At 44.0% G+C, this 27011-nt stretch overlaps 1 protein-coding gene across 4 annotated transcripts in view; it reads right to left on the bottom strand.

Annotated features, from left to right (window-relative positions):
- Nucleotides 1-7723: 7723 nt before the first annotated feature.
- LOC146006968 (L-threonine ammonia-lyase-like) overlaps nucleotides 7724-27011 on the bottom strand; it is a 57200-nt gene continuing 37912 nt past the window's right edge. For all 4 annotated transcript variants that reach the window (XM_083145394.1, XM_083145391.1, XM_083145392.1 and 1 more), the window contains 7 exons: nucleotides 26219-26384; nucleotides 24426-24522; nucleotides 20655-20730; nucleotides 19403-19528; nucleotides 17399-17566; nucleotides 13985-14042; nucleotides 7724-8145 (listed from right to left, as the gene is read on the bottom strand). In XM_083145394.1, the coding sequence (XP_083001520.1) occupies nucleotides 8047-8145; nucleotides 13985-14042; nucleotides 17399-17566; nucleotides 19403-19528; nucleotides 20655-20730; nucleotides 24426-24522; nucleotides 26219-26384 (790 nt within the window). In that variant the 3' untranslated portion in view covers nucleotides 7724-8046. The remainder of the gene's footprint in view (nucleotides 8146-13984; nucleotides 14043-17398; nucleotides 17567-19402; nucleotides 19529-20654; nucleotides 20731-24425; nucleotides 24523-26218; nucleotides 26385-27011) is intronic.

Raw genomic sequence — 27011 nt, 5'->3', positions numbered from 1 at the left:
CCATTGCGGAATTGATACATGCAGCAGGCAATATTGTATAGTTACACTGAATCACTGGGTTTTTCACCATAGTCAGTTGTGCACCCAGCTTTACACTATTATGGGGGAAATTTGCTAGACAAGGGGATTACAGCCAATCCCCAATATGAATGGATACGACCGGGATCGTCCAAAAATACAAATTGTGAATAGGGTAAATTTACTAAGCCGCCGTATTCTCACAATTAGTTTTTCTGATAGCGTATCCGGTCGTATAATCTGTACGTTGCGGCAGCGTTGCATGGATCAGTCAGATCCGTCCAATGCTGCCCTGTGTAAGTAATAGATTCAATACATATTAAAACGTTGTGCGGTTCCCGCACCCACCAATAACAGCCTCAGGCTCATTGAGCTGGTCCTGGTTGCAGAAATACAGGGGGAAAAACTTGAGAAGGGCTCCTCCGTATTTTGTAAACCAGCACTGGGCCCAAACAGCCAGCAGACTAATGCCGCAGCCTGGGGAGACTTTTTATACAAGAAATCCAGTAGTGTACTGGTGGAAGGAAATTATACCATGTCTTCTGTCGTCGATTGCGTCCTCTTCATTCCAAAGTAGGTAATCCACTGGTGTAAAAATGACAAAATGCAGGCCCAACACCATATGGGACCACAGACCCCACATCTGACTGCATCCAGGCAGCTCCTAAGTATAGTTGGAGGGGGACCTGATTTGCCGGAGTCTCCCAGCCATACTTGGAGGGTAGGCAAGTATGGTGTAGTAGGCTGCTACTTCTGCTGGGGATGGTGCTGTTAGTTCTTCAGAATTGAGGCTGCAAGCTGCACCAGAGTAGTAAATACAGAGGTGTATAGCTTTGGAGATTTTGGAGCACGTTTGCCAGGAGAGTTTAAAGCATGTTACTTTCAGTTACTGTATATTGTGCCTAGACTTTTTAGGACTGCTATGTAATGTTGTTAGGGCAAAAAAGTGTGGCGGAGGCCTACAGCCATTTTCATTCCAGGATGTTCCAGCTTGTCCTCCTGTCACAGTGGTTAGGCTCACATCTTTTTCTACACCAGAGAATGTCTCTGTCACCAAAGACATGGCTGTCTCTCCTTTGGTGGTTGGTCTCCCACCACCTTATGCAAGATAGCATTGGAATTGCACAACGACGCAAGCCTGCGTGGTTGGGGTGCAGTTTCCTACGGGGAACACTTCCAAGGTCTTTGGGCTCCGCAAGAGATGTGGTTTCCAATAAATATCTTGAAGTTGAGAGATATCATTCTGGCTCTCTAACGGGCTCATCATGTGTACTACGAGGTCTTTTCTTCCAAAAGTAAATTCAGCTTCCACATAAGTCAGCCTAATGTGGTTCCTGTTCTCAGATGATTCTCCTTCTTCAAGCTCTCAAATGCTGGGTACACACCAGGACGACTAGGGCACGATTCTGTCAATTTAGATCCAATTCCGACCGGTTGTATGCAGATTGTATGTACTTTTGTGTGTTTTTGTCATTTATTTGATCCAATTCCGATCCGATACGCGTACACGCCACTCGTTTGGTCGCATCTTTGGTCTTACGTGCTGCAGGTAGGATCCGTCAATCCGAGGCCGACCGACAATCAATCGTATGCAGATCGTGAGTGTTTTTTGCCGCCTCTGTCGGCCGTCCGTCGGTGCGTCCGTCGTTTGATCCAGCCTATTTGAGTGGCATTTCCTAAACGCGCCATGTTTTTCCACATAGCAAACAGTGCTGGCGCAGCAGTTGGACTCTCCTTCTTGTCTCATCTCCCAGAACAACAACCTGGTATGTTTGCACTCCCAATGCTCTCCTATGCATGCCCACTGTTGCCACCAATGTATATAGTGTGTATAGAGCACTGGTTTGGCAACCGTGCACCCGACCATGTCACTGTTTGCTCGGGTGGGCCACATGTGTGTGTGTGTGTATACATATAACCATTGTCCACCATTGCAGTATTCCATGCACTCCTCTCTGCTAGGCCCCATTCACCTGTGTGTGTGTTTGTGTATATATAGATATATACATATAACCATTGTCCACCATTGCAGTATTCCATGCACTCCTCTCTGCTAGGCCCCATTCACCTGTGTGTGTGTGTTTGTGTATATATAGATATATACATATAACCATTGTCCACCATTGCAGTATTCCATGCACTCCTCTCTGCTAGAAAAAAGAAAATGGGGCATTCACCTGTGTGTGTGAATAGCAATCTGCACAATAAAATGTATAGTGGTTTTCATAAAAGTTTATTAACATTTTAAATACTTAAAACATAAGAACTAGGTAAACTGGTAACTATAACTATAAAAATGTAAATATGAAACAAAACATGGATATAACTATAACAACTAAAATGGTTTTATCTTTTTACAGTCCCAATGTCCAACGCAAAGGAACAAGAATTTTTAGAAGGGTTTATTGAGAAATATCGTTCCCATGAATGCCTGTGGCGAACAAAATCAAAAGAGTATTCGAACAAAATGAAAAGAACCCAAGCCTTGGAGGACTTGTCTCGCTACAGTCTCCCATTTCACCCAGAGGCCAATGTAGAATGGGTGCGGAAACGCATCCAGAATCTGCGCACGGTGTTCTTAAAGGAACACAAGAAGGTGGAGGCTGCAAAGAAGTCTGGTGCTGGAGTCGACGAGATGTATCAAACATCGCTCTGGTACTACGACAGGTTGACGTTCACCCTCAGTCAGGAGGCGATGAGGACAGGAGTAGTCCTGAACAGAAAAACCAAGAAGTCACGGCGCAGGAGGAGGAGAATTCGCAGTCTGCATCGGTGAGTCTATTTTTTGGGCTATCTAATTGATTCCTCCTGCCAATCCACAGCCCCCTCCCCATTAAAGTAGGCCATGTACTCTTCCCTCACCTGTTTGGCTCGTGCACTCCCTGTGAAGTGTTGTGTTGGGGTTTGCAAGGAGGATATCTGCACTACCTCCTCTGGCAGATCTTGGTCTTCTTGGAGTGCTGTGCCTGTAGCCCTTTGCTGTGTGGCTTTTCTGCGGAGCAAATTGTGCAGGACACAGCACGCCGTGACAACCCAGTCAATTTTGTCCACCCTCAGGTTAATGGCAGTGTGGAAAATGCGAAACCGGCTAGCCAGGATGCCAAAAGCATTTTCCACAACATGCCATGCCCTGGATAGCCTGTAGTTAAAGATCCTTTTGTCATGGTTCAGACCCCTTTGCGCATATGGCTTCATGACATGCTCGTGCAGGCCAAAAGCCTCGTCTGCCACAAACACAAAGTTAAGCCCCTGTTTAGTTTCCTGGACAGACGGCAAGTGAAGGGTGTTCGCTATGAGCCTTTCGTAGAACTTTGTGTCCTTGAAAGTGCCACCATCCGATGCACGGCCATTCCTTCCTACATCCAGGAAGATAAACTCATAGTTCGCATTCACCACAGCCATTAGTACAATGCTAAAATAGCCCTTGTAATTAAAGTAGTAGGAACCACTATTGATAGGCTGGGCTATGCGGACATGTTTGCCATCAATGGCTCCACCGCAATTTGGAAAGTTCCATCGCTGTTCAAACTCCTCTGCGATGACTTTCCATTCATTCACGCTGGTAGGGAACTGAAATTAGAAGTAAATAGAATTGATTAGTAAACATGTTCAATTTTTTAACAGCTTGGTGACTACCCACCTGCAACCCCAGACCTATCTGTCCTATCTGATAATGCATGCACATCGAGCGAAGCTCCTACTCCGGCACGCACTCCGCCACCCACCCTGGAACCCACTCCACCACTCCCCCGTGCCAAAAAAATGCGTGGCAAAGGAAAAAAAGGAGACGCAGCAGCACATGAAGAATTTATGATGCGGGCACAGTGAGTCCTGCAAAGAAACCCGGACAAACATGACAACTACTTCACTTATGTGGCAGAGTGTGTTCGCAACATGGCTCTGGACCAGCAACTTACTTTTGAAAAGTTATGCATGGAGTTGGTGTATAATGGCAGTTTAGGGTATCTCAACAGTGGCACTAAAATAGTTGGCATGGGTAGTGCACCAGACACACCACTGTCATTAGAATCACCAGTGCCTACTCCGCCTGCCACCGTACCAGGCCAGTCGAGCACAATTCCAACACATACCCAGTCAACACCTACACAGCCTTCTCAACCCCCCCAGTACCGTCAATTCTACAGTTCTTTACTGATAGAAGATCCAGAGTCTCCTGTTTTTGAGGATCTGTCTTAAAAAATAGGCTATTTTATCATTTACCATCGACATGGTTTCAGCTGCAGGTATGTGATGGCCACTGCTCACATGGCGTATGGCGCACATCAATGGGGCCGGGACCATTGCATCTGCGCCATGCGCCATGTGGGCCGGAGCCTTTACATATCTGCAGCAGACATCCTCTGCCACACAAGGGCCACAGTGTCTTTTTTTTTTTATATGCTGCTACCTGTACCTGCATTACCAGAGGGAGAACAGGATTCTCCTCAATCTGGAGAGCAAACTCCATTTATTGCCCTTTTGTCTTTGCCAATAGTATGGGGTACTGTGCGGCAGACATGGTCTCAGCTGCAGGTATGTGATGGCCACTGCTCACATGTCGTATGGCGCACATCAATGGGGCCGGGACCATTGCATCTGCGCCATGTGGGCCGCAGCCTTTACATATCTGTGGCAGACATCCTCTGCCACACAGTACCTTATCCCTACTGTTGTAAGGGCCTGTTTCAGAAGTTACCAGAGTGTCTTTTTTTTCTTTTTATATGCTGCTACCTGTACCTGCATTACCAGAGGGAGAACAGGATTCTCCGCAATCTGGAGAGCAAACTCCATTTATTGCCCTTTTGTCTTTGCCAATAGTATGGGGTACTGTGCGGCAGACATGGTCTCAGCTGCAGGTATGTGATGGCCACTGCTCACATGTCGTATGGCGCACATCAATGGGGGGCCATTGCATCTGCGCCATGTGGGCCGCAGCCTTTACATATCTGCGGCAGACATCCTCTGCCACACAGTAGCCCGTACTTATTGGGAAAGTTTAAACTGGGTCATACATACTTAAATGTTTATATATAGTGTGTGTTTTTTTACAATATCTTTTATATATGGTATTATAATATATTTGTGTTGACACAATCTATTTACTATTTTACATGTTTTACCTATGAAAGGCCTAAAAAACCTGTTTCTGTCCTAGGCCTAAATTATAAATAAAAATATTTTGTTTGCACAATAAAGTGTATGGTGTATTTTTCATCCTTACCTTGCAATACTGGTACTGCAGCACCTTCACAATGGCTTTGCAGGTCTCCGGGATGATGAGGCCCAAAGCTTGCGGGGAGATGAGGGATCCAAACTTTAGGTCAGCAAGAGACCGTCCTGTCGCCAGAAACCTCAGGGTCACCACCAGCCGTTCCTCAGCAGGGATAGCCATGCGATACTTGGTATCCTGCTTCTCGATGTGGGGAGTCACCAGACGCAGCAATTCCTGGAATGTGGCATCATCCATCCTCAAGAAGTTACGAAAATCGTCTGGGTTATTTTCCCTGATGTCCCTGAGCAGTAGCATGTGCGAACGAGTCTGACGCTGAAGTAGCCACTGCTTTGTCCAGCATGATCTTTCTCTCCTGCGCTGGGCTCTCTGACGCCTGAGCTTCAGCACTGCATAATAGAGCAGGTACTGTTGCTGGTGACTACCCATCACTGCATTCTCCATAGTGCAGGGTTAAAAGACACTTTGTAATGGCAGACAAAACAAAGTAATGTGTAAATAGCTATGTCCAGCGTTCAGCAGGTATAAACCAAGCCTCACTAGTAACAAAGCAGAAATACACTGGTTTAAAATGGCTGCTGCTATTCCTATGCCCCTCTGCTAGTCCAGCCCCTTCATTCAAATTTCAAAGGCCAATCTGACGACGGTCGCATGTGTTCTTGCAAAAAAACAAAAACCAGCGATCCGACCGTCTTAACGACCATCGCGTGCGCATCGGGATCGGATCTAGATCGTTCCGCAAAAAAACCACAATTTTTGCTAATCGTTTGCTGGGGACTGCCTGGGAGCTCCCGGGAAGTCCAAGGGAAATCGTTCCATGGTCGTCTATCGGTCGTATATGACGGTGGTCGTCCTGGTGTGTACCCTACATTAATGTGGTACAGCATTCAATTATTTTATGTGGACACAACTGCTTCTATGTAGAAGTCAGATTCGCTCTTTGTCCAGTTTATGTTGCTTGGCCAGGCTGGCCGGTTGGCTTTCAAGCAGACATTGGTGTTTTGGATTTATCTTACAATAAGTTTACATAACACATCCAAAGTTCCTGCGGTGGTGAAAGCTCACTCCACTCGGTCAGTGGGACCTCCATGGGCATCTGCTTGTGGGGTCTCCATGGACCAACAGTGTTCAGCCGGCCTACCTTTTAGCGTTTTTACAGTTTGACACCTTTGAAGATTCTGCATTTCAATTTGGCTGTGTAGTTCTGCTGGAAAGTACCTATTGTGAGTATCACTCCAGTGTCCCCTGCTGGATGATAGAGAAATCCTTTACTCTGAACCCTACAGGGACACTGGACGCCTGGCGCTGTTCCTTCCTGCCGTGGTGTTACATGATATGTTTTTTTTTTTTTTTGTCTTTCAAATAATATATTCTTTAGTCTTATGTGGGTACTTGTTCTCTCCCTCTTTCATTGTTTCCCAGCTCTCCTCGGGCACGGTTACTAAGGTTTGTAGGAGGGCTATAGAGGGGGAGGAGCAGTCACACTTAAAAAAATTCTTAAAGTGCCAGCTCCCAGTGACTGCCATTATAAGTATCACTCCAGTATCCCCTGTGGATTCAGAGAAAAGGATTTAATAGTAAGTTCCAATATCCCGTTATTTGATATACTAGTATGGAAATAGGCTTAACATGTAAAATGTTGTGCATGTATCGGATTAGTTGAATAATTGTCGGCCTGGTTTGCTGGATACACATTCTCAGACACTATGGCGGTACATAGTACATTTCCGACACTGTTTTGTTGGAAATGGCTGCGGATTGTCGAATTTATGGCCGTTTGTTGACAATTTCCGACAATTTGTGTACTTTCCAACACTCGATAGTCAGTACATTGAATACCAACTGTTGATATACCGTTGGAAGACGGCTGGGATTCCGACTGTTGGGACGTTCCGACAGTCGGAATCCCATACTCAATACACCCCACAGACTTTTATCTGCCCAGCATGAAGTGTTCTTGGTGATGCATATATTTTGTTACATTTTAACCTTTTTTTTCCCCCTCACTTTGGCTAACTGAAGTTTTCTTTCCCTTTTAAGGACTGAGGACCTTCAAATTAAGGGTAGGAAATGTGATATTAATCCAATATCGATGTGTATCTATTTTGACATCAGGACTTGAGGACTAAAGAGAGATAAAACCTGTAGCCCATACACAAGGCCATTTGCTATTTTACCTGCGACTGAAGCCTGCAGCTAGTTTCCTATAAGAACACATTGATAAAACAGGATTTTGGTATTGCCTGGCTGCTACCCACCATGTCTTGCAAGCACCTGCCAGCGGCTTTGGAAGTTAGCGTAAGTAATCTCCGCATTGCCTGCCAACATGGAATGATGGTATTAACTTTATTCCCCAGTTTCCACCTGAGTTGTGCCCCGCCAATTCCTAGCACCCAAGTCTGCAGCCAAATGGTTGACTGAACACTGCATGAGAACTGGTCAAAGGCAAAATAACCCAATACTGTACATCTCAGGTCTAGTGTTATTATGTTTTATATCGTATACATGTACAGTACATTAACAAAATGCTGCTCTCATATGACCAATGAAAGAAGAGCAAACAGAACACGCTTAATATATCTGTCAGACTTATACTTAGAACTGTTTTGCTTACCACCTATAACTAGAGTAACACAGGGGAATGGGAGTATTGCTGTAGGTTTAAGGTGAATAAGACTGGAGGCAGAAGTTCCCAGGGTTGGTTTAAGTCTTTGTAACCTGCTTTTCAGGCCAGAAATAGAGCAATATATACTGATAAAAGTCTCTGCATTCATTTGCCATGGAGGACGGCCCTCTTCTCATTGCTCCATCCATTTGAGGGTTGAGTATCTATCGGCAAGGGCCGTCCTTAACTGCATGGAGTGGGCCTTATCCCTGGTCTCCACCCGACACATTACCTGCATGAATGGAAAACAAAGTCAGCACAGGTACCGCAGACACCGCACTGCTAATGTAGCTAAGGAAAGAGAAGAAACATGGCATAAAGAATTTAATGGTTTGTATGTAACTAAAATAAATGAACTCTGCAGTTGTGCACGGTTTCATTTACAGATGTGGTAATACTTCTCTAATGCTGTTGGATGCTGTGTATTAATTAGGATTGCCTACTTTTAAAGTCTCTTTTCCAGGAGAAGCCCGGAGAGGAGACTGCTCAGTAGCACTTCGAGGGGCAGGGCCTGATGTAGACGTCATCAAGCTCCGCCCTCCAGTACTGCAAATCCCGCAATTTGCGGGTCTTCGTGAAGGGGCGGGGCTAAATTACATGCTTTGCATCTTTAGCACCATCCCTCCCCCATTGAAATAAAAGAATAGTGCCTGCGCTGGCTGTTCCAAATAATTGTATCAGACATTTTTCAAAAATTAACAACAATTTATTAAAAACACTCAAATATAAGTAAAAATCACACTAGGCATGCAAATGACTTAAAGTCCATGTTATGGGGTATATTAATCACTGGGATAGCGATTGTGCATAGAATAACTAAAAATAATAAGGTGCTGTGAGATTATATTACCATCCTGGGACCCATCCACAATCTGGTCGTTTGAACTTTGCTGCTAAAACAAGGGACACAGCCACTTACCACCCACAGACGTCCTTCCTGGAAAAAACTGGAGTTCCAGCTATTGGGATATCTGCATGATCCCTAAATCCCAGTCTCCAAAGGACACAATCTTCTGAGGGGAGAGACCAAGCCCCTGCCCACAATAGGGCACACTCAGGACTATGATCCCACATCTGGTTAAACAAACATCTTCCAGACCGACCAGGATGGTAATATAACCTCACAGCACCTTATTATTCTCAGCTATTCTATGCACAATCGCTATCCCAGTGATTAATATACCCCATAACATGGACTTTAAGTCATTTGCATGCCTAGTGTGATTTTTACTTATATTTGAGTGTTTTTAATAAATTGTTGTTAATTTTTGAGAAACGTCTGATATAATTATTTGGAACAGCCAGCGCAGGCACTATTCTTTTATTTCTTACATTGCATTCTTTAGGGCTTGACCGCCCTGTGCCAGCCGCTGTTGATTTGCGCACCACACACTCTTTTACACTCCCCCCTTGAAAATCTGGGAGGGTTGCCCACCTTTCCTGGGGGGCGACACGATTTTCGGAAGCCTCCCAGCCATTCCGGGATGGAAGGCAACTCTGGTATTAATCATGTGTGCAACACCACTGTAAACACACAGCTAACTGCCTCAGAATAACAAAGGGCGGAATCTGCCTAGATTTTTGTCTTCTGCCTATAGTGTCCGCACATACCAAGGTATCATAGCAACATCTATAAACAATAATAAGACGATTGTGTATGTAGTCCCTTGGCTAGTTCTGAATGTTTTTACCTTTCAGAATACTCCCAACACAAACCGGGTGTGGATTATTAGATAGACAGTAAACTTACTCTGAGCGGCAACTAACCACTCACAGACATCTGCAAATCTGCAGTAAGAAACCCTCATGTGTGTCTTGGGCCAACAAATTTCTGTCGGTGAGGTGAGTATCCCTGACCTATAGATTGTAAGCTTGCAGCAGGGCCCTCCTACCGCCATGTCTGTCTGTTGTACTTGTTACCCAGTTTGTTCTATCACTGTCTACAATTGGAAAGCACAATTCTGACTATTCTGACACAAGACTATTCTGATGATTGAGGCAGGTTGTATTGTTCCATTTTAAAAACAGCCTTGCGGGAACACTACACCAGTGTACATTTGGTGCATGTTATAACGCTTTGGGGCTGGATGCTATGGTTCAGAATAAAGGCAGAAAGAGAGAAACATATCATGATATTAACTAGAATTGTTTTTTTATCGCCTGTGGCACATTAGTAAAGCAATTTAAACTGATTACCCCCATTAGTTTGCTAATGATTGCATGGCATTATAAGCCAGACCACCTTAACGTACAGCATATACACAATAAGCAGCTGCCCAAGGATCCACAGTTCTAGGGACTGTAGAGTAGGGGTTGGTGGTGGCCACACAATCAGAGCGGCACGTCAGCATTCTCTCCCTGCTTCCCAGACTGCAGCCAGACAGTGAATGGCTGATTGGTGGATGGAAGGAAGCTATCCACCATCGAGAGTACTGACAGCCATTGATTATGCAAGCATGTGGTGAGATGGCCACAGCAGGGGGCATGTTCTAATTATTTTTTTTTACTGGTTCCCATAAATTGGTGTGTTGCTTTGCCTGTGGTCTACAGTGCTGTTAAGATGGCCCTGATTATAGAGCACACACATTACAATTAACAGCACATGATAGAGACAATACATGCCAGCAATAAGAGGAATGTGATTTTACCCTCAGAAGGAACAGGCGCAGCTGTTAGAGTTGTCACCCCCTTAGCTAAACCCCTTGTACTGGAAACAGTGACATAAAACATAGAAGGTGCTGGGCAGTACGGCCGGTGTAATGTTAGCATTACTGCCTCACAGCGCTGAGGTCATGGTTTCGATCCCCACCATGGCCCTAACTATGCAGAGTTTGTATATTCTCCCTGTGCTTGCGTGGGTTTACTCCGGGTACTCCGGTTTCCTCCCACAGTCCAAATTTATACTGGTAGGTTAATGAACTCTATGAATGTGTGTGGGTGTACATGTGGTAGGGAATATAGATTGTAAGCTCCACTGGGGCAGGGACTGATGTGAATGTTCAACTATACTCTGTAAAGCGCTGCGGAATATGTGTGCGCTATATAAGAAACTGGTAATAGATAAATAAATAATAAAGGTGGAACGGTTGCTGCATGCATGCACAATAACAAACATGCCCAGTGTACAGCTGGACCCCGATCTCTATACCTGTGCTATCATAATATTATGCCTGGAGGTTGGGGCAGTCAGCAGCATGTGCCTGCTGGAGCTTCCCTTGGACACTTCAGATGGCTATGCCGCATGTCTACTGGATCCATTCCAAGCACCCTGCAAGCCACATCCCCCCATTGCCTTGCATGGCATCACCGCTCACAGACTCTTAGGGCCTTATTCTAGTTCACTCTTAGAGGCAAATTCCTTCTCAAATGGACAAAACCATGTGCACTGCAGGTGGGGCAGATGTAACTTGTGCAGAGAGTTAGATTTGGGTGGGGTTTTTCTTCAAAGTGAGATCTACATTGCAGTGTAAAAATAAAGCAGCCAGTATTTTCCCTGCACAGAAACAAAATAATACCCCTTTTACACCAAAATCCCTGGTCGGACCCTGGTCTTTGAACACGGAAGTTTCCAGGGTCGGACCCTGCTTCATACCCCATTTACACAGCACTTCAACCTGGGTCGGACCTGGGTCTGCACCATTTACACTGAACCTGGGTCAGCCCTGCTTTTCCCTATGGATGCCATTAAAAATGTCAATTTTAGGACTGATTAACTGCCAGCCAACCTTCCCTCAATGATTTAAATAAAAATTAAAAGACATGAAAAGTTTTGTCAAAAAGTTATATTCAGTGATGCAGCAGCAGTCAGTTGGTCGACCTAAAGATGGTCAACAGTCATTAGGTCGAAACCACTAGGTCGACATACTGCAAGGTCCACATGGGACAAGGTCAACAGGTCATTAGGTCGGCACAAGCATTAGGTCGGCATAGGATTTTTCACTGTTTAATGAGCCGACATATACCGACAGGCGGTATTTCATGCCCTACGGAAAGGCGTCCCATGCTTCTGGTATCCTTTCAGCACTACCCAGATGTCCTGACCTGGGTTGGGACCATTTACACCGCTCACGACCCAGGTCCGACCAGTGTTCAACCCTGGTCAGGACCTGGGTAGGAGACCAGTGTCAATGGACCTGGGTTGGTCCCATTTACACCAACACTGACCTGGGTCCGACCTGGGTTTTTCGTTGGTGTAAAAGGGGTATAACTCTGCATCTGTTACATCTGCCCCACCTGCAGTGCACATGGTTTTGTTCATCTGAGAAGGAATTTGCCTCTAAGAGTGAACTAGAATAAGGGCCATAGTTACAGACCTGCTATTTTGGGTTAAATACAGTCATTTATTTTTATTTCTATCAGTCAAAAGGTTCATAAAAGAATTACATCTGTAACTGATCAATAAAGAAAAGATGACACAATATGGTCTGTAAATCTTAACTGCCTTCTCTTGTTTCCTGTGAGCCTTCCAGTCTGAATGGCCCTTTGAAGAGTGCTGAGTGACATATATATATATATATATATATATATATATATATATATATATATTATAGCCTCTTGAAGAAGAGCATGTTCTGTTCTGCTTAATGAAAGCTAGACACTGTAACATGTACTGAGAGTACATGCGCAGGACTGGAGGAGTTAAGGCAGTGTGTTTATTTTGGTTACAATAATGTGAACCATTTGTGATTTGCAAACAGCAAATTCCACCTCCGGAGGGAAAACAAGGCAGAAGTTTTAAGGGATGGAAGCCAGGAATGTACACAGATTGTGTGATTCATTATTTGGCAGCAATGGATAATGCTTTAGAAACACATCTGGGCTCTTCCAATGAACGTGGGTTCATCCAATAAACACTAAGTACAGAGGGCAATAAGAGCAATTCTTCAGTACACGATCCTGGGTTGTGTGCTATGTTATGCTGACACCTCAGCATGACTGTACACATGAAGAAAGTATGTAAATGTCTTACCCATACTGCAATGGGTAACGGCCATTACGTCCTTACTCATAATTACTAACAGACCCTGTAATGTGCATAATAGCAGCTAAACTAGGCTATTGTTCTTGCAGATAATTCCATTATTTGTCCCGTATCTGACCTAACTACATGTTATCCTATTACAATGGAGGTTAGATAATAATGCCAATTAATGCCTCACAAAATAGTATAAATAGGAAAATGAGTTGAATCCATAGGCTATGATTCAGTTGTTGAGTGGACTGCCATGATTGCGTATCGGCCATCACTTTAGATGGGGTGATATGTTATTGTGTGGAAGGTCAATTTTTTTTACACGTGATCACGCCCAGTAATGCCAGGTTTACTCATTTGGGTGCCCAAGCTGGACACTTTGTGCGCATCTCTGCTCTGGCCTCCAGCAAAAACAATTGGGTACTTATGTATTATCTGGGCTCCCATGTTAAATGCACCCCATTTTTTCATACCCCTACTATCCAATTATGTATGGAGTTGATTTTATATAGTGTGGCGAGCGCAGCGAGCCACCGTGCCTGAAGCGTGGCGAGCGCAGCGAGCCCCGCGAGGGTACGCGGTGTCATAAGAAAAACGGGAGCCCAGATATTACATAAGTACCAACAATTGAATAGCTGTTAGTGGGTGTGGGGATAACAATTGAATCACTCCCATAGCATCCAATGCTGGCTGAATAAGGGGTAGGACGGGATAAATGGGGTGCTATGCTACTTATTGTAGGCATAGTTTCTGATTCTGGACAAGCTGTTAGTAAATAAATACCAAAATTAAATTTTCTTTCTTATACTATGCAGGGTCTCCGTTTGTAGATTTGGGAGGGGTGTGTCCAAACTCAAAAGTAAATTGCAGTGCAACAATAACGCTTCACAGCATTTGTGGGCCACATACAAAAGCAGCCAGTATTTACCATGCATACAAAGAATGTCAATAAATGTATTTGTACCAGATAGACCAAAGATTTAGAACCAGCCCCTGATATTCTGTGTTCTTCTTAACTTTGATTTCCATTAGGTCTATCTATGTATATAGTATACACACCACAAATTCACAGACTAAGAAAGCTGACAGCACAGCCTACCTCTAAGGTGAACAGGTCATTGCTCAGAAATATATTTTCTTTCTGCATATCCAGCACCCTGAAATACAGAAATTATTCAGTTAGAGAAGGCTTCATCTACTCAGTACAGTATATCCCATTCAAATGAAGCATAAGACCTCATAAGGACACAAGCTTTGAACCTGTACTTGGGAAATTCTACAAATAATTGGAGATTTCAGCCAGCATTATCTTTGTTCAGAATCCACATAAGCAATCTGGTAATCCTGCCTTCTTGGCAGCTATACCCATTAATGGCAGTTCAGCACAGGATGTACCGAAACAAGGAAATATCACTTATTGCCTGTTAAACTTACATATCTTGTGTATTATAATAAAAACTTAAATAGATTTGGTTAGAATTGCTGCCTTACAGCACTGAGGTCATGGGTTAGATTCCCATTATAGCCCTAACTGTGTGGAGTTTGTACATGTTCTCCGTACTTAGGCTAATTGGCTTCCAACAAAAAAAATGTGTGTGCATGGGGTAGTGAATATAGATTGTAAGCTCCACTGGGGCAGGGCCTGATGTGAATGGCCAAATATTCCCTGTAAAGCGATGCGGAATATGCGTGTGCTATATAAATAACTGGTAATACAGGTTGAGTATCCCGTATCCGAATATCCGTTATCCAAATTATTTCGAAAACCATACATTCCAGAAAGTGAAATTATTTTTTTTTTTTTTTTGCTAAAAACTCACTGGGGACATTTGTAACAGCACTATGGGGGACATGATTTGTAATTGGCACTATATATGTGCAAGGCAATGACTGCTTGGCATTCAAATTCAATATCACATAAACACAAATTTTGTTTCATGTTTTGAAACCTTGTTTTTTGAACAAATAAAATATATTTGTGTGCATTTCATGTGTTTGATTTGTTTATACAGCATAAATGAAAGATACTTCAAAATACATCAGTGAAATATTAAAATATTCTGAAATACGGAATTATCCGTTATCCAAAATTCTCCTGGTCCCGAGCATTTTGGATACGGGATACTCAACCTGTAATAATAAACTGCTTATAGATGTAAAAATAAAGTGAATGCTATAAAAACTTCTAGCAGCTTATACAGGGCCAGTTTCTCTAAGCTTGAAAAGTGATAAAATGGAGAGTGATAAACAGCCAGCCAATCAGCTCCTACCTGCCCTGTCACAAACTGTGTTTGAAAAATGTCAGACAGGAGCTGATTGGCTGGCTATCACTCTCCAATTTATTACTTTTGAAGCTTAGAGAATCTAGCCCTCTGTCACTGTTGATTCACGCCACCACATCTGATGTGTGACAGAACAAAGTTCTCATACTGTGTTAACGGAAGACCAGCTCAATCAATCCCTAAGGCTGGTTTCACACTGTCCGGCTCCTGCCGGACGGTGAAATCCCGCATGGCTTAAAAGCCGTGCCGTCCCTGCAGTGTGTAATGGACAGCTATGTGTCCATTCACACAGGACGGCCACGGCACGGCTACCGGGTAGCAGCCGGATCTTTCCACTGCAGTGTCCGGCTGCCGTGCCGTGGCCGTCCCGTCCTCACAGGTCAGTGTGTGCTGAGGGCGATGGGGGCCTTTCACACACACCGGTCATTTGGTGTCCGGTTTTAGCTCTCCACCGCCCCCAAACTGACGTCACTGCAGTTTTTACCCTCAAATTTACATAGCACTGGCTCACGGAGCCGGTGCATGTGAAAGAGACAACTGTCAGGCAAAAAGCCGGACAAAATGTGTCCGGCTTTTTGCCTTCCGGACAAAACCGGAGTGTGTGAAACCAGCCTTAGGGCCAGATGTACTAAGCTTGAAAAGTGATAAAATAGAGAGTGATAAACCACCAGCCAATCAGCTGATAACTGCCATGTTTGAAAAATGACAGGTAGGAGCCGATTGGTTGGTGGCTTATCACTCTCTCTTTTATCACTTTTCAAAGCTTAGTACATCTTGCCCTTAATCGCTACAAGGGGATAGCTGTGGTATGTGTCCAGCATGTATTTTAGCCCCATGTTCCCTAGACATTCACCATGCCTGCTGGGAGGTGGAGTCCAGGGGCTATTAATACTTACCTACTTTTTAAGTCTCCTGTCTGGGAGAAGCCCGTGGAGGAGACACTGTAAGTCACTTCTGGGGGTGGGGCTGAACTGATAATTAGGCCCTGCCTCCAACACAGGGAAACACCATTGATTTGTGGGTCCGTGATGAGGGGGCAGAGTTAGATGACATAATTCCAGTCATTTAGCCCCACCCCTTTCAGCAGTCCAACAATTGCCAGTGATATCAAACCAATCTGCCCATTTCACGAGGAAGTGGGCCGGATGCGGGAGACCTGCCTACTCTTCCAGGGCTACAGGGGACTACCTCTAAACCATGAGCCTCCCCGAGCCTGCACACCAGAAGCCAGAGACATGAGCTCCTTGGTTCTTCCATATACATTTTTTTTTTTTCAATTAAATTATGTATTCAGTGACCACATAATGGAAAGGGCTCAATGTACCAATTACATTGAAGCAGTTTTCGCACAAATAAAATTAATCAGTGACATTTAGCAATTTAGTTTTGTTGCTACCAGTTTATTGAAAGAAGCTTATTTTGGTAAGAAAGATGCTTGGCATTACAGATGCAATTGGATTTGGGATCTAATAGACTTCCTCTCCTGGGGCATAATGACAGATGGCCAAAGCCCAAAACTAGGTACAGAATCTCTGTCACAGTGTGGTCTCCAATGAACACGATTAAGAGTCTGAGAATGAAGACCTGTGACATGCCCACGTCAGTAGGAATCAAAGGATGTGCAGTAGGAATCAAATCCTACTGACTTGGAATGGCCTCTTAAGTTTTCAAACTGCTTGAACACACACAATGTACCCCTATGTCTGTGGTTAGGCATTTATAGTTGTGAGTATTTGCCTTGTACCTTGGTCTGAGCAGCCAGAGCTTATTGGGGCTGGTCTGACCTAATAAATCAACATACATATGCTGTTTGTTGGCTGGACCCTTCCTAGTTACCAGACCCCTTACTACATGAACAGCAGGAATCATCCCAATGCTGGTTTGTCTCTTCTACTCAAAGGCCCAGAACAAACCGCTCCTCTCCATGCGACAGGGTGGCCACAATAATGGTCCCAGGCATCCCCGAGGGACACAGGCTTCACAAGGATGTGGCTAGAGTACTGGACCTAAAGCTAGTCATCAGGGAGCACATACATGAAATGACAGTATCTGATTTCCTCTCTCACCACCATAGGCTGCAAGCAGATACCTGCTAGAGAGACACATTCCACAAAGCGGCCAGAGCTTGTTCCTCTTTACCTGTTCAAGTACAAGTATTTGTGACCTTTTATATAAAACTTCTACATTACAACACATTATTGTTTGTTAAGAAAATAAACTTTGATAATCACCTGACTTCTTCCCGACCAATGGTCTCCATGAGTTTTGTAATCTCCCCAGGAAAATCAGGCAGCACAATGGAGAATTTGCAGACTCTGTGATCCAGAACCAGAGCTCTGTCCAGGCAATGACGCAGTAATGGTAGTGAGAGGTTCCCACTGCACACCACCACCGCTACTCTGCAAGGCAAAGGTGACAGCGTATCTCAGCTGTGATCAGACTGACACCCTATAAACATAAAATAATTGTCACAATTTAAAGTATGTAGATAGAAGGTGGATACTGCACTCACTGAATGTGACCTAGTACATATAGGTGAAAATAGCTGATTGTCTCAAGAGGGAGAGGCCACCCTCCCAAGGTAATTTATAGACAGTAGGGTTGTGGAGACCTGCACTTGCGTTAAAAAGACTGTACTATGTGCAAAAACCTTACAGTAAAGTACTAGGAGTTGGGAGTGGATGGATAGATGTGTAAACATCTATCCTCCCACTCCCAACAAGTCTCCTCCCGCAGAGGAGTTGAGCGCACGGCACCCGGCAGAGGTTGCGGCTGTCTGGCACCTGGTGTCCAGCTGCGCCGTCCTGCTTCGCGGCCGCGCCGAAGCCCTGCGGCTTTGTAGGGATCAGAGCTTCACAGCCGACAGGAGAGAGGACATCGAGGCCGAGGGACATTAGAAGACAGGTAAGCGTGCACCGCAAGGAGGACGGGACGACAGCCTCCCGCGACATGGTTACCTGTAGCAAACGAGACTTCCTTCCATTGACTCTGTTTTGCTGCCCATCCACCTCACCTGTCCTGCCACCAGCTCCGGCCCGAGTCACTTATACCTGCACCCTGCCCCTACCCCCTTTGTTTCTGAGCAAGTATATAGCATAATAAAATTCTTCTTATTTTACTTACCCACCAGCATCATATTATTATTACAGCATTGTAATACACACCCTAACTCTTCCATCTGTACAGCTGGTACTTTACTGTAAGGTTTAGCACATAGTACAGTCTTTTTACCGCAAGCGCAGGTCTCCGCAACCCTATTGGGAAGAATACCACCGTAAAGATACCTTTATATGCATGTCTTCACTTGTATGGAAGTAAAGGTGCCCATACACGCACCGATCTGTGCACCTCATCGCACAGTAAAAAAAGTGCTGCACATACTCTTTGCACTTGCTTTTCATCGCATTGCATCGCATTGCATGCACAACGCATGCAATGCGATGCAATGCTATTTTAGCCCAGAACGCACGCTGGGATCGGTGTGTGGGCACCTTAAGCTGAAAGTAAGCTTGAATTATCAACTAGAACACTAAAGGTGGCCTAAGAAATTTGCCCATACTTCACCATCCCACCATACATAAGGGGGAATGTTCTAACAGCTCCGCCCCCTATTGCTGCCCATCGCATTCGTAATTATCGCATATGCACTAACATATGCGATAATTATGGCAGTGAGTCAGCGGCTCCCCCCTCCCTCCCTTACCTGGCTACTGGCTGCTGCTTCTGGAGGGCTGGCTCTCCTCCCTGCTTAGTGCATTCTAAAATGCATATAACTGGGTTTTTACCACATTTTTAGCTTAGAGAATCTCCCCCATAGGGTGCTTGGTCATCATTCCTTTCTCATTCAAAGGGACATTTTACAGACGTTTTATCCATTGTTGTATGTGTTGCATTTTTATGTACAGTACGTCGAGACAAAAAGGGAATCTCATTTGAAGATACATTATTGGGTATGTGTGCATCTCAATTCACCTCTCAGTAGCGTACGTATGATCATTCCATTTGTATTGCATGGTTTGTCAGGAGGTAACACCTGAACGGTAAATCAGCTGATCTCCCTCCTGCGCACGCTTTCACATATGTATACATTGACCACATGCAAGCTCAGCCAAAAATGTTAGCAGCCAAAGCACTCCAAAGTCGTGTAGTGAAGGTATATCTCCCATTGAAAGCTGTAAGTCATTAAACAAATACCACAGAAACACTACCTCTACCCCATTTATGCAATGTAATACCTTTTCCCTTTCAGGTCCGGCAGCGCCCCGGCGATAAGAGCAGCGAGTCCCATTGAACCTTCTGCATCTGCTGTGACCCTTTCGCACTCTAGAAGCCTCAACATTGACAGCAGCACATCTTCCTCCCTAGGGAGAGACAGAACTATTCAGACACCGCAGCTTTGACATGAGCACAAGAGAGTGACTTAGGTCTACAGCAATGATGGCCAGTAGAGGACACTAGAGCAATTAGCTGTCCCCAGACCCTCATCAGGAAAGTGTGTGATGTATCTCCATGTGCCTGTCAGCGGGAGATTTACTGAAACCTCACTGGTCAATCATCAAGAGTCTCGTGTTCTCTCTCTCTCTCTCTCTCTCTCTCTCTCTCTCTCTCTCTCTCTCTCTCTCTCTCTCTCTCTCTCTCTCTCTCTCTCTCTCTCTCTCTCTCTCTCTCTCTCTCTCTCTCTCTCTCTCTCTCTCTCTCTCTCTCTCTCTCTCTCTCTCTCTCTCTCTCTCTCTCTATATATATATATATATATATTATAACAAAATGTGAACAATGGGCCTGAATTGGGTCCAGTCATATTCAGGTAAAACATACAATGTACCACATGCATGCAGGAGGTGTCTACTTATACCAGATGCCTTCTGCTGTATTACCCATTACCTTATGTAAGCATAGCTGCTGATTCCAAGCAAGAAGCACCTTTGCTCCTACAACTGCACCAGAATCAGGGACAATATCATAGCAAAGCATTCATATACTAGATTCATCAGAGTAAAATCACAGAAAACAATACCAGATAAGCTAAATGGTCCACGTTGTCTCTTTACATGTTTTCATAGAGTAAATGGCTGTCCGCACTCTGATTGTTGAATAACTCCCTGGCCCAGGCTGCTGCACTCTGATTGGTGGATAGTTACACCAATCAGCATCGGACATTCACTCTCTGGCTGCTGGTTGTGAGGCAGGTAGTGAATGCTGAACTCTGATTGGTGGGTAGCACCACAGCCCACTCCACCGCTGCTTGAAGGCTCCTAGAATTGTGGGACCACTTCCAGTGTGCCTATATATTAAAATGGCCCTGCACTACCCTTCCTCAATTTTTCTATTTTATGTGAAGCTGATGACGGCATCTTATGCTCTGTCAGGTTGTTATGGGGCCTACACACACAGAGATGTTTAGCCATTTTCTAAGCGATCTAACTAGATTCTGGCCTAATCAGTTTCTCTTAAATGTTAAATTCTGAGCACAATAATAGCACTACTCACCTCACTGATATAACCTTGTCTATAAGCTTCTTGGTCAACTTTAATGTATTGGCACCAAAAGAAGGCCCACCCAGCTCTACATCAGATAAAGATAAAATATCAGTTTATGATTTTCAATTAACAACATACAAACTAAACAATACTAACTCTACAAAGTCAAAATAATAAAAAAAATGACATTCTGGGCCAAATGTAATAGGGTGAAAGTTTCAGAAAGTGAGAGATTTTGGGAGAGTTTTCCCATGTTTTTTAAAGCAGTAATCAATTACATGGCAAAACCAGGTTGATTTTGCCATGTAATTGATTGCTGCTTTAAAAAACATGAGAAAACTCTCCCAAAATCTCTCACTTTCTGAAACTCTCACCCTATTACATTTGGCCCTCTGTTTTTATTTTGTACACCGATATTTTAACTCAAGTAAATTTCTAGCTATTACATTAATATTATTTTAAAGGACTCGGGGGTAGATGTATGAAGCAGTAATAACGGAGGATAAGTGATTAAGTGACTGGTACTTTATCACCGACCAATCAGCTCCTGATTGTCCTTTTTTAAACCCAGCCTGTAACTTAACAGTCAGGAGCTGATTGGCCAGTGATAAAGCACCAGGCACTTAATCAGTTCTCCTACCTTATCACTGCTTCATACTGTACATCTACCTTTCAATATGCTTTTCCAGTGGTGGTTTTGGATTAGTATGGACTGTGGGTGGTTCCATTGACCCCACACAAAAGCTACATACATTCTAATGCTCTACCACCCAATAAAATACCAGGAAAACTTTACTATGGATTCACTGTATTACAGGCATATCCAAACTATGGCCCTCCAGCTGTTGTGAAACTACACATCCCAGCATGTCTTGCAATAGTTTTAGCATTCCCTAATAGCAAAACTGTGGCAAGGCATGCTGGGACTTGTAGTTTCACAACAGCTGGAGGGCCATAGTTTGGACATGCCTGCTGTAATATATTCCAAACCCCTCAGGATAAAGGAGCCTACACGTGTGGCGATGTTGCAGAGCAATCTGAGTGATGCTAGATGTTAAGATCTCTCAGCACACATCGCTGAACAGCAGCACAGCTGTGCTGGGTGCTGAGCGATCTGTAAGGGCCAATGTTATCCGGTGAGAACTTTGGTGATCTGACTAGATTTATCATGCATGCCTGATCTATATCGATAGTGAAGCGGGGGGCCACACATAGCTATTGCTATGACCCCTACACACGGAGCAATGAAGGGTCATTTTCTAAACAATCTAGTCAAATTATATCAGATCGCTTACAAAATGACACAAAATCGCAACATGTATAGGCCCCATATGTTTACTTGGGACCCAATTTAGTACTGGCAGCTCAGTGGCAGTAATAAAGAATACACTTTGCTCCCAATTTATCAATCTCTGTTTTTTAAGGCCCATGCACACTAGGCGATGTATGCTGCTACCAATTTCATGGGGTCCCGGAACCGGCAAGTGCATACAAACAAACAGTGGGATGGGGGGGGGGGGGGGGGGGCGAGGGCCTTGCTGCACTCTGATAATGATTCCTTATCTGAACATGCACAGACGACAGAGCTAGTCATGACCAGTGGGAGCACACAGTCGAATGACAAATATCTCTTATTGTATTGTCCAATGTATGCAGGGCTTTACATTGAGTTGAGTAGTTTTCTCTCACACAGACGCATACCTCCCAACTTTCCGGCTGCAGAAATAGGGACGGCTTATGCAAATGAGGGGCGCGGCTTATGCAAATGAGCCGCGTCCCCGTTTCCGGCCGCGAATAGATGCTGTGCGCATGCGCACAGCGATTATTCTGTCAAATTGGGGGGGGCTGTGAACTGCCCCCCCCCCCCGCAGCGGGACACCTCCGGCCGCGGGTGGGACAGCAGTACAGGACCCGGTAATCGGGCCTGTCCCGCTGAAATCGGGATTGTTGGGAGGTATGCAGACAGCCTGATAAGAAGCATAAACCAGTTTTCTGGTGAAAATGCTGGAGAGAGAGGGGTTATCACTGTTTGACAAACAGACACATTATCTATTGCAGGGGTCCTCAAACTATTTTGCTCTGGGACCCCATCAGACAATAACAATAATTACAAGACCCCAGCAAGTTACTGCAGAAGGTCATCACATCACATGTGTAGTCAGCAAAGAAAGAAAAAAAATCACAAACTTATGAAAAGCATATAAAGTTATGTAATAGAGTAAGGACTAACATTCTATGATTGGATAATTTAATTTAGCCAGAGAAGCACAAAAGAAGCCAAGTTTCAAAGCCAGAAACTGCAATTATGTCAATTTTTCCGCTATTTTAAATATAAAATATGCTCAAACCTAAAAAAAAATAATTATTATAACAGAGCATACATTTAAAATGCTTGAGGTACAGGAAAAAAATGAAACAGATGGAGAAATGAATCTGGATTCTAAGTTTATGTCAAAATAAAATATAATATAAAAATGAGTTTTACTTACAAACATGTTTGTGTGTCACTGTTAATAAGCACAGACCAGTCTGAGGAAATCAATCTATCTTCTATAACAAATCTATAAATAAGTATGCTAGGGTCCAGGGCCGGTGCTAGAGCGTTCGGTGCCCTCCTAAAATCTATAAATTTGCACCTTCCCATACGTTGCAAAGAGTCAGTGCGCATCAAAGGCGCATGCTGAAAAAAGGGTGTATAATGCCTGTAACAGTAGTGCCTTTTATACACATCATGTGACCAGTAGCAGTATTGCTGTAACTAGACGTTTTGTTGTCCATTACACATTATGCCACTCAACATAATGCCCATTACACACTATGACACTCACAGCGGGGGACAGCTGGAGGAGGGAAAGCTTATTTTTACACATTTTGATCTTCAAAAACAAGAGAACAAGCAAAAAGTTTCTTAAAGCTATTTGAAAGTAAAGCTGGGTACAAACTAACGGTCAGATCCAGCAGATGCGAGCTACAAATGGTGCACATCATCTAGTGTGTGCCTGCTATGTAGCTCCAGTGCGTCATCAGCAACATCCTCCATAGGGCCTACAAAAGACATCACTAGCAAGGGCAGCATGACCCCCATCAGCACTCCATCCACCCACCCCCCACCTGCAGGCGATATCGTCCTAGGTACACAGCGTATAGTGTATACTCAGCTTAAGTTTTACTGGTGAAAAAGCGCTTCTTGTCTACAGTATCTACATTACCTGCTCATACATATATCAAAGCATCAGGATGCACTCACTAGTACAGAGTATAGCTATGCCAGCCTTCTATCAATCAGATGCAGGGCCACCATCAGGGGGGACTGCTGGGACTCCAGTCCCTGGCCTGGACAGAAAGGGGGCCCAGCACTGGAGTCTATCAAGTATAAAATTCATCATAAACACAGTTGAGTTTTCCTTTGAAGCAATGTAGAGGATGAGTGGTATGGTCAGTGCTGTCAATGTTTCACCAGACACACATAGGGTTCATAAAATGGAATTAGTTCCGGGCCCCACAATTACTAACCGTAGCCATGATCAGATGCATGTGTCAGGTACCTCTGTATGAAACTAAATATGTGTAGTTTGGAGGGAGTTGCTATTTGCAAGTTTAATTCAAAATTCTAGAAACTCTAAATATTGTTGTTATTATTATGTGGCCTATATGCTGATATGCTGTATTCAGGAAGGATGCTATCAATTTATTCACTTAATACATTCATTTAACAGATGAGAAGACAGAATACATTTCCATATGGCAGGGTGTACAGCTGTAGTGTGACACATATCTTACCTCCGTATAGGGGGTGGATGAGACAGTCATGTTCTGTCACACAGAGGCCAGTTTTCAGAGCCTGTTGTACAATGGGGAACGTCTCACACTCCACACCCTGAAACATAGAACATGCTGTGTCAAGGGAAGGGTCAGGGGAATAGCTGGACTTCCTATTGAGGTAAATTGCTCAAGGTGCTCATCCTCTAGTGCGATTTGGCCGGTTTTCATACAATTTTGATGTATCATCATGGCTGCCACAAGGTGTTGTCAGATCCTGCAGTCATGACTGGGATCGCATACAATGCATCATATGCAAAAGGGCAGCATATGGTGTATGTATTGTATGCAGAGGAGGCTCCAGTGGTGGGGCTGCAGCTCCATTCAAAATTCAAATAGGGGAGGCACAGCAACTGCCACCTACTGCCATTCCAAACTGACTCGCTGGCAGTTGGTGTGGCTCCCCTATTTGAATTTTGGACTGCGCTGCAGCACCACCTTTGGAGCTTCCACTTCCACTTATCATATGTGATCCTGCCTCCCAGGAGCAGCCTGCTGAGATAGCAGGATATTGCATGTAAGGTTCGCATGCGATACCTCGCACTAGTGGATGGGGGATTCTCTCCACCTTCGGTGATAAGCACACTGACCTACTGTAATATGTAGACATCCATTACACAAGGACCATTCCTCCACTGTCTAAACCTGTCAGAGGGCCAGATGTACTAAGCAGGAAGAGTGATAAAATGGAGAGTGATAAACAACCAACCAATCACCTCCTACATCTCATGTCACAGGTTACATCTGCTCCACCTGCAGTGCACATGGTTTTGCCCAAATTTGTACTGATCTCAGATCTGAATAAGGCCCTATGTAACTATGTAACTTGTATTTTAGGTATAGATTTGTCACTTCACATATAAATCCTATTGTAACTCATATCTTCAACAAAATTCAGGAGAAAACCAAAATACTAGATGTAACTAGCCCAGTGGTTCCTAAACTTTTATTAATCACGGTGCCCTATAGTATCAGAATTTTTTCATGGTACACCTAGGACAAAAGTTTCTTATTGAGAAATTTGGAAAAAAATATTACATTAAGTTTAAATGTCATGCTTAGGGCCATATTCAATGCGGTTGGAGAGGGGGTTAAATGGCGGAGATCGACAAAAAACTAGCAATCCTGGCCGTTAACCCCTGCGCCCGCCGCTCACCCTATATTCTGAGGGAATCCTCGCTGTCACAGGATGGCGGGGATTCCCCCAAACAACTAGTTTTTCATATTGTTACACTAAACAATTTGATTTTGAATTATTACCGGATCAATCCAGCACACCCCTGCAAGTCCACCAAGGCACCCCAGGGTGCCACAGCACAGAGTTTGGAAACCACTGCACTAGTCAATGACAGGATAATGACACATGTCGTAACCATCACTTGATTGGCTGCTTTAGCTTTTCATAACTATTTTGGTGGTGGTTATTAACTCCAATCCTGAAGTACCACCAACAGGCCATGTTCTTTGGATTTCTTTACTCATGCCATGTGTGTTAATGTAGTTTGTTGGATCATAAACTATCCTACCTGCTTCCAAAGAAAGAAATCCTGAAAACTTGACCTGTTGATCAAACGTGAGTGCTGAGGTTGAGAACCATTGTTATAAAAATTTGTTTGCAAATCTTTCTATGTTTCAAAACAGCTAAAGTTGTAACTGAAAGCTTGAGATGTGCAGAGTTCAGCATCCAGCAATGTGCACCAACAACTGCCTATCCTAAAACATTAGGTCACAAAAGATGTAAGCAAGCTACTTACAATCACGGCTATTTTTGGATTCAGGTGTTTCAGGGCAGCTGCTGACCCAGCCAATAAACCACAATGCCCACCTGCAGGAAATATTACTGCATCCAAATGGGGCACCTGCTCATATATCTCCAGTCCCACCGTGCCCAGTCCTGCAAGATATCCAGCACTATCTTCCCTGAGTGTAAGAAACAAAACAAAATGATAGATAAAAAGGATATATAGTATCTGTACAGTATACAGTAAAACATCTATGATACATATTACAACAAGCATTGCTCAACCAACTATGTAAAGCAAGAATGACTGTAAAACTAACTAATTAGTCCAACTTATGTTCACATTATTTAGCCTATTTATGTTCTAAGGGAGTCTTGATAAAGTCTTTACAAAGTCTTGATAATGGTGGGGTATTCAATCTGCGCAGATAGTTCCCGACAGGGGAAATATCCGCATGCGCCTATCAGTGCTGTCATTAATGACAGGATTGAAGGCGGTCAGATTCAACTTTTTAAAATCGGACCTGTTTTGTCGGAATCGGCCGTAAATTGTCGAAATCACGGCCAATCCGCGCCATTTTCGAAAATTTACGGACTTTGCGACGCTCGGGACATTGAATTCCAACTGTCCAGTCATTGTCGGATCTTACAAAAAAATTCAGAAACTCCGAATGTCGGAACGTGCGACGGTCATAATCTCAATGGGGAAAAATAAAGTAACAGCCAATAATGATCTACCTGCCATGTTACATGCTGTGTTTAAAAAACTAAAGTTAGGAGCTGGTTGGCTGGAACTATTTCTCTCT

The sequence above is a fragment of the Crinia signifera genome, chromosome 6, assembly GCF_055691185.1.
Source record: "Crinia signifera chromosome 6, ASM5569118v1, whole genome shotgun sequence".
In the NCBI taxonomy this organism is placed as follows: domain Eukaryota; kingdom Metazoa; phylum Chordata; class Amphibia; order Anura; family Myobatrachidae; genus Crinia; species Crinia signifera.
Note: the sequence above shows the minus strand (reverse complement) of the source record. Positions and strands in the feature narration are given on the sequence as shown.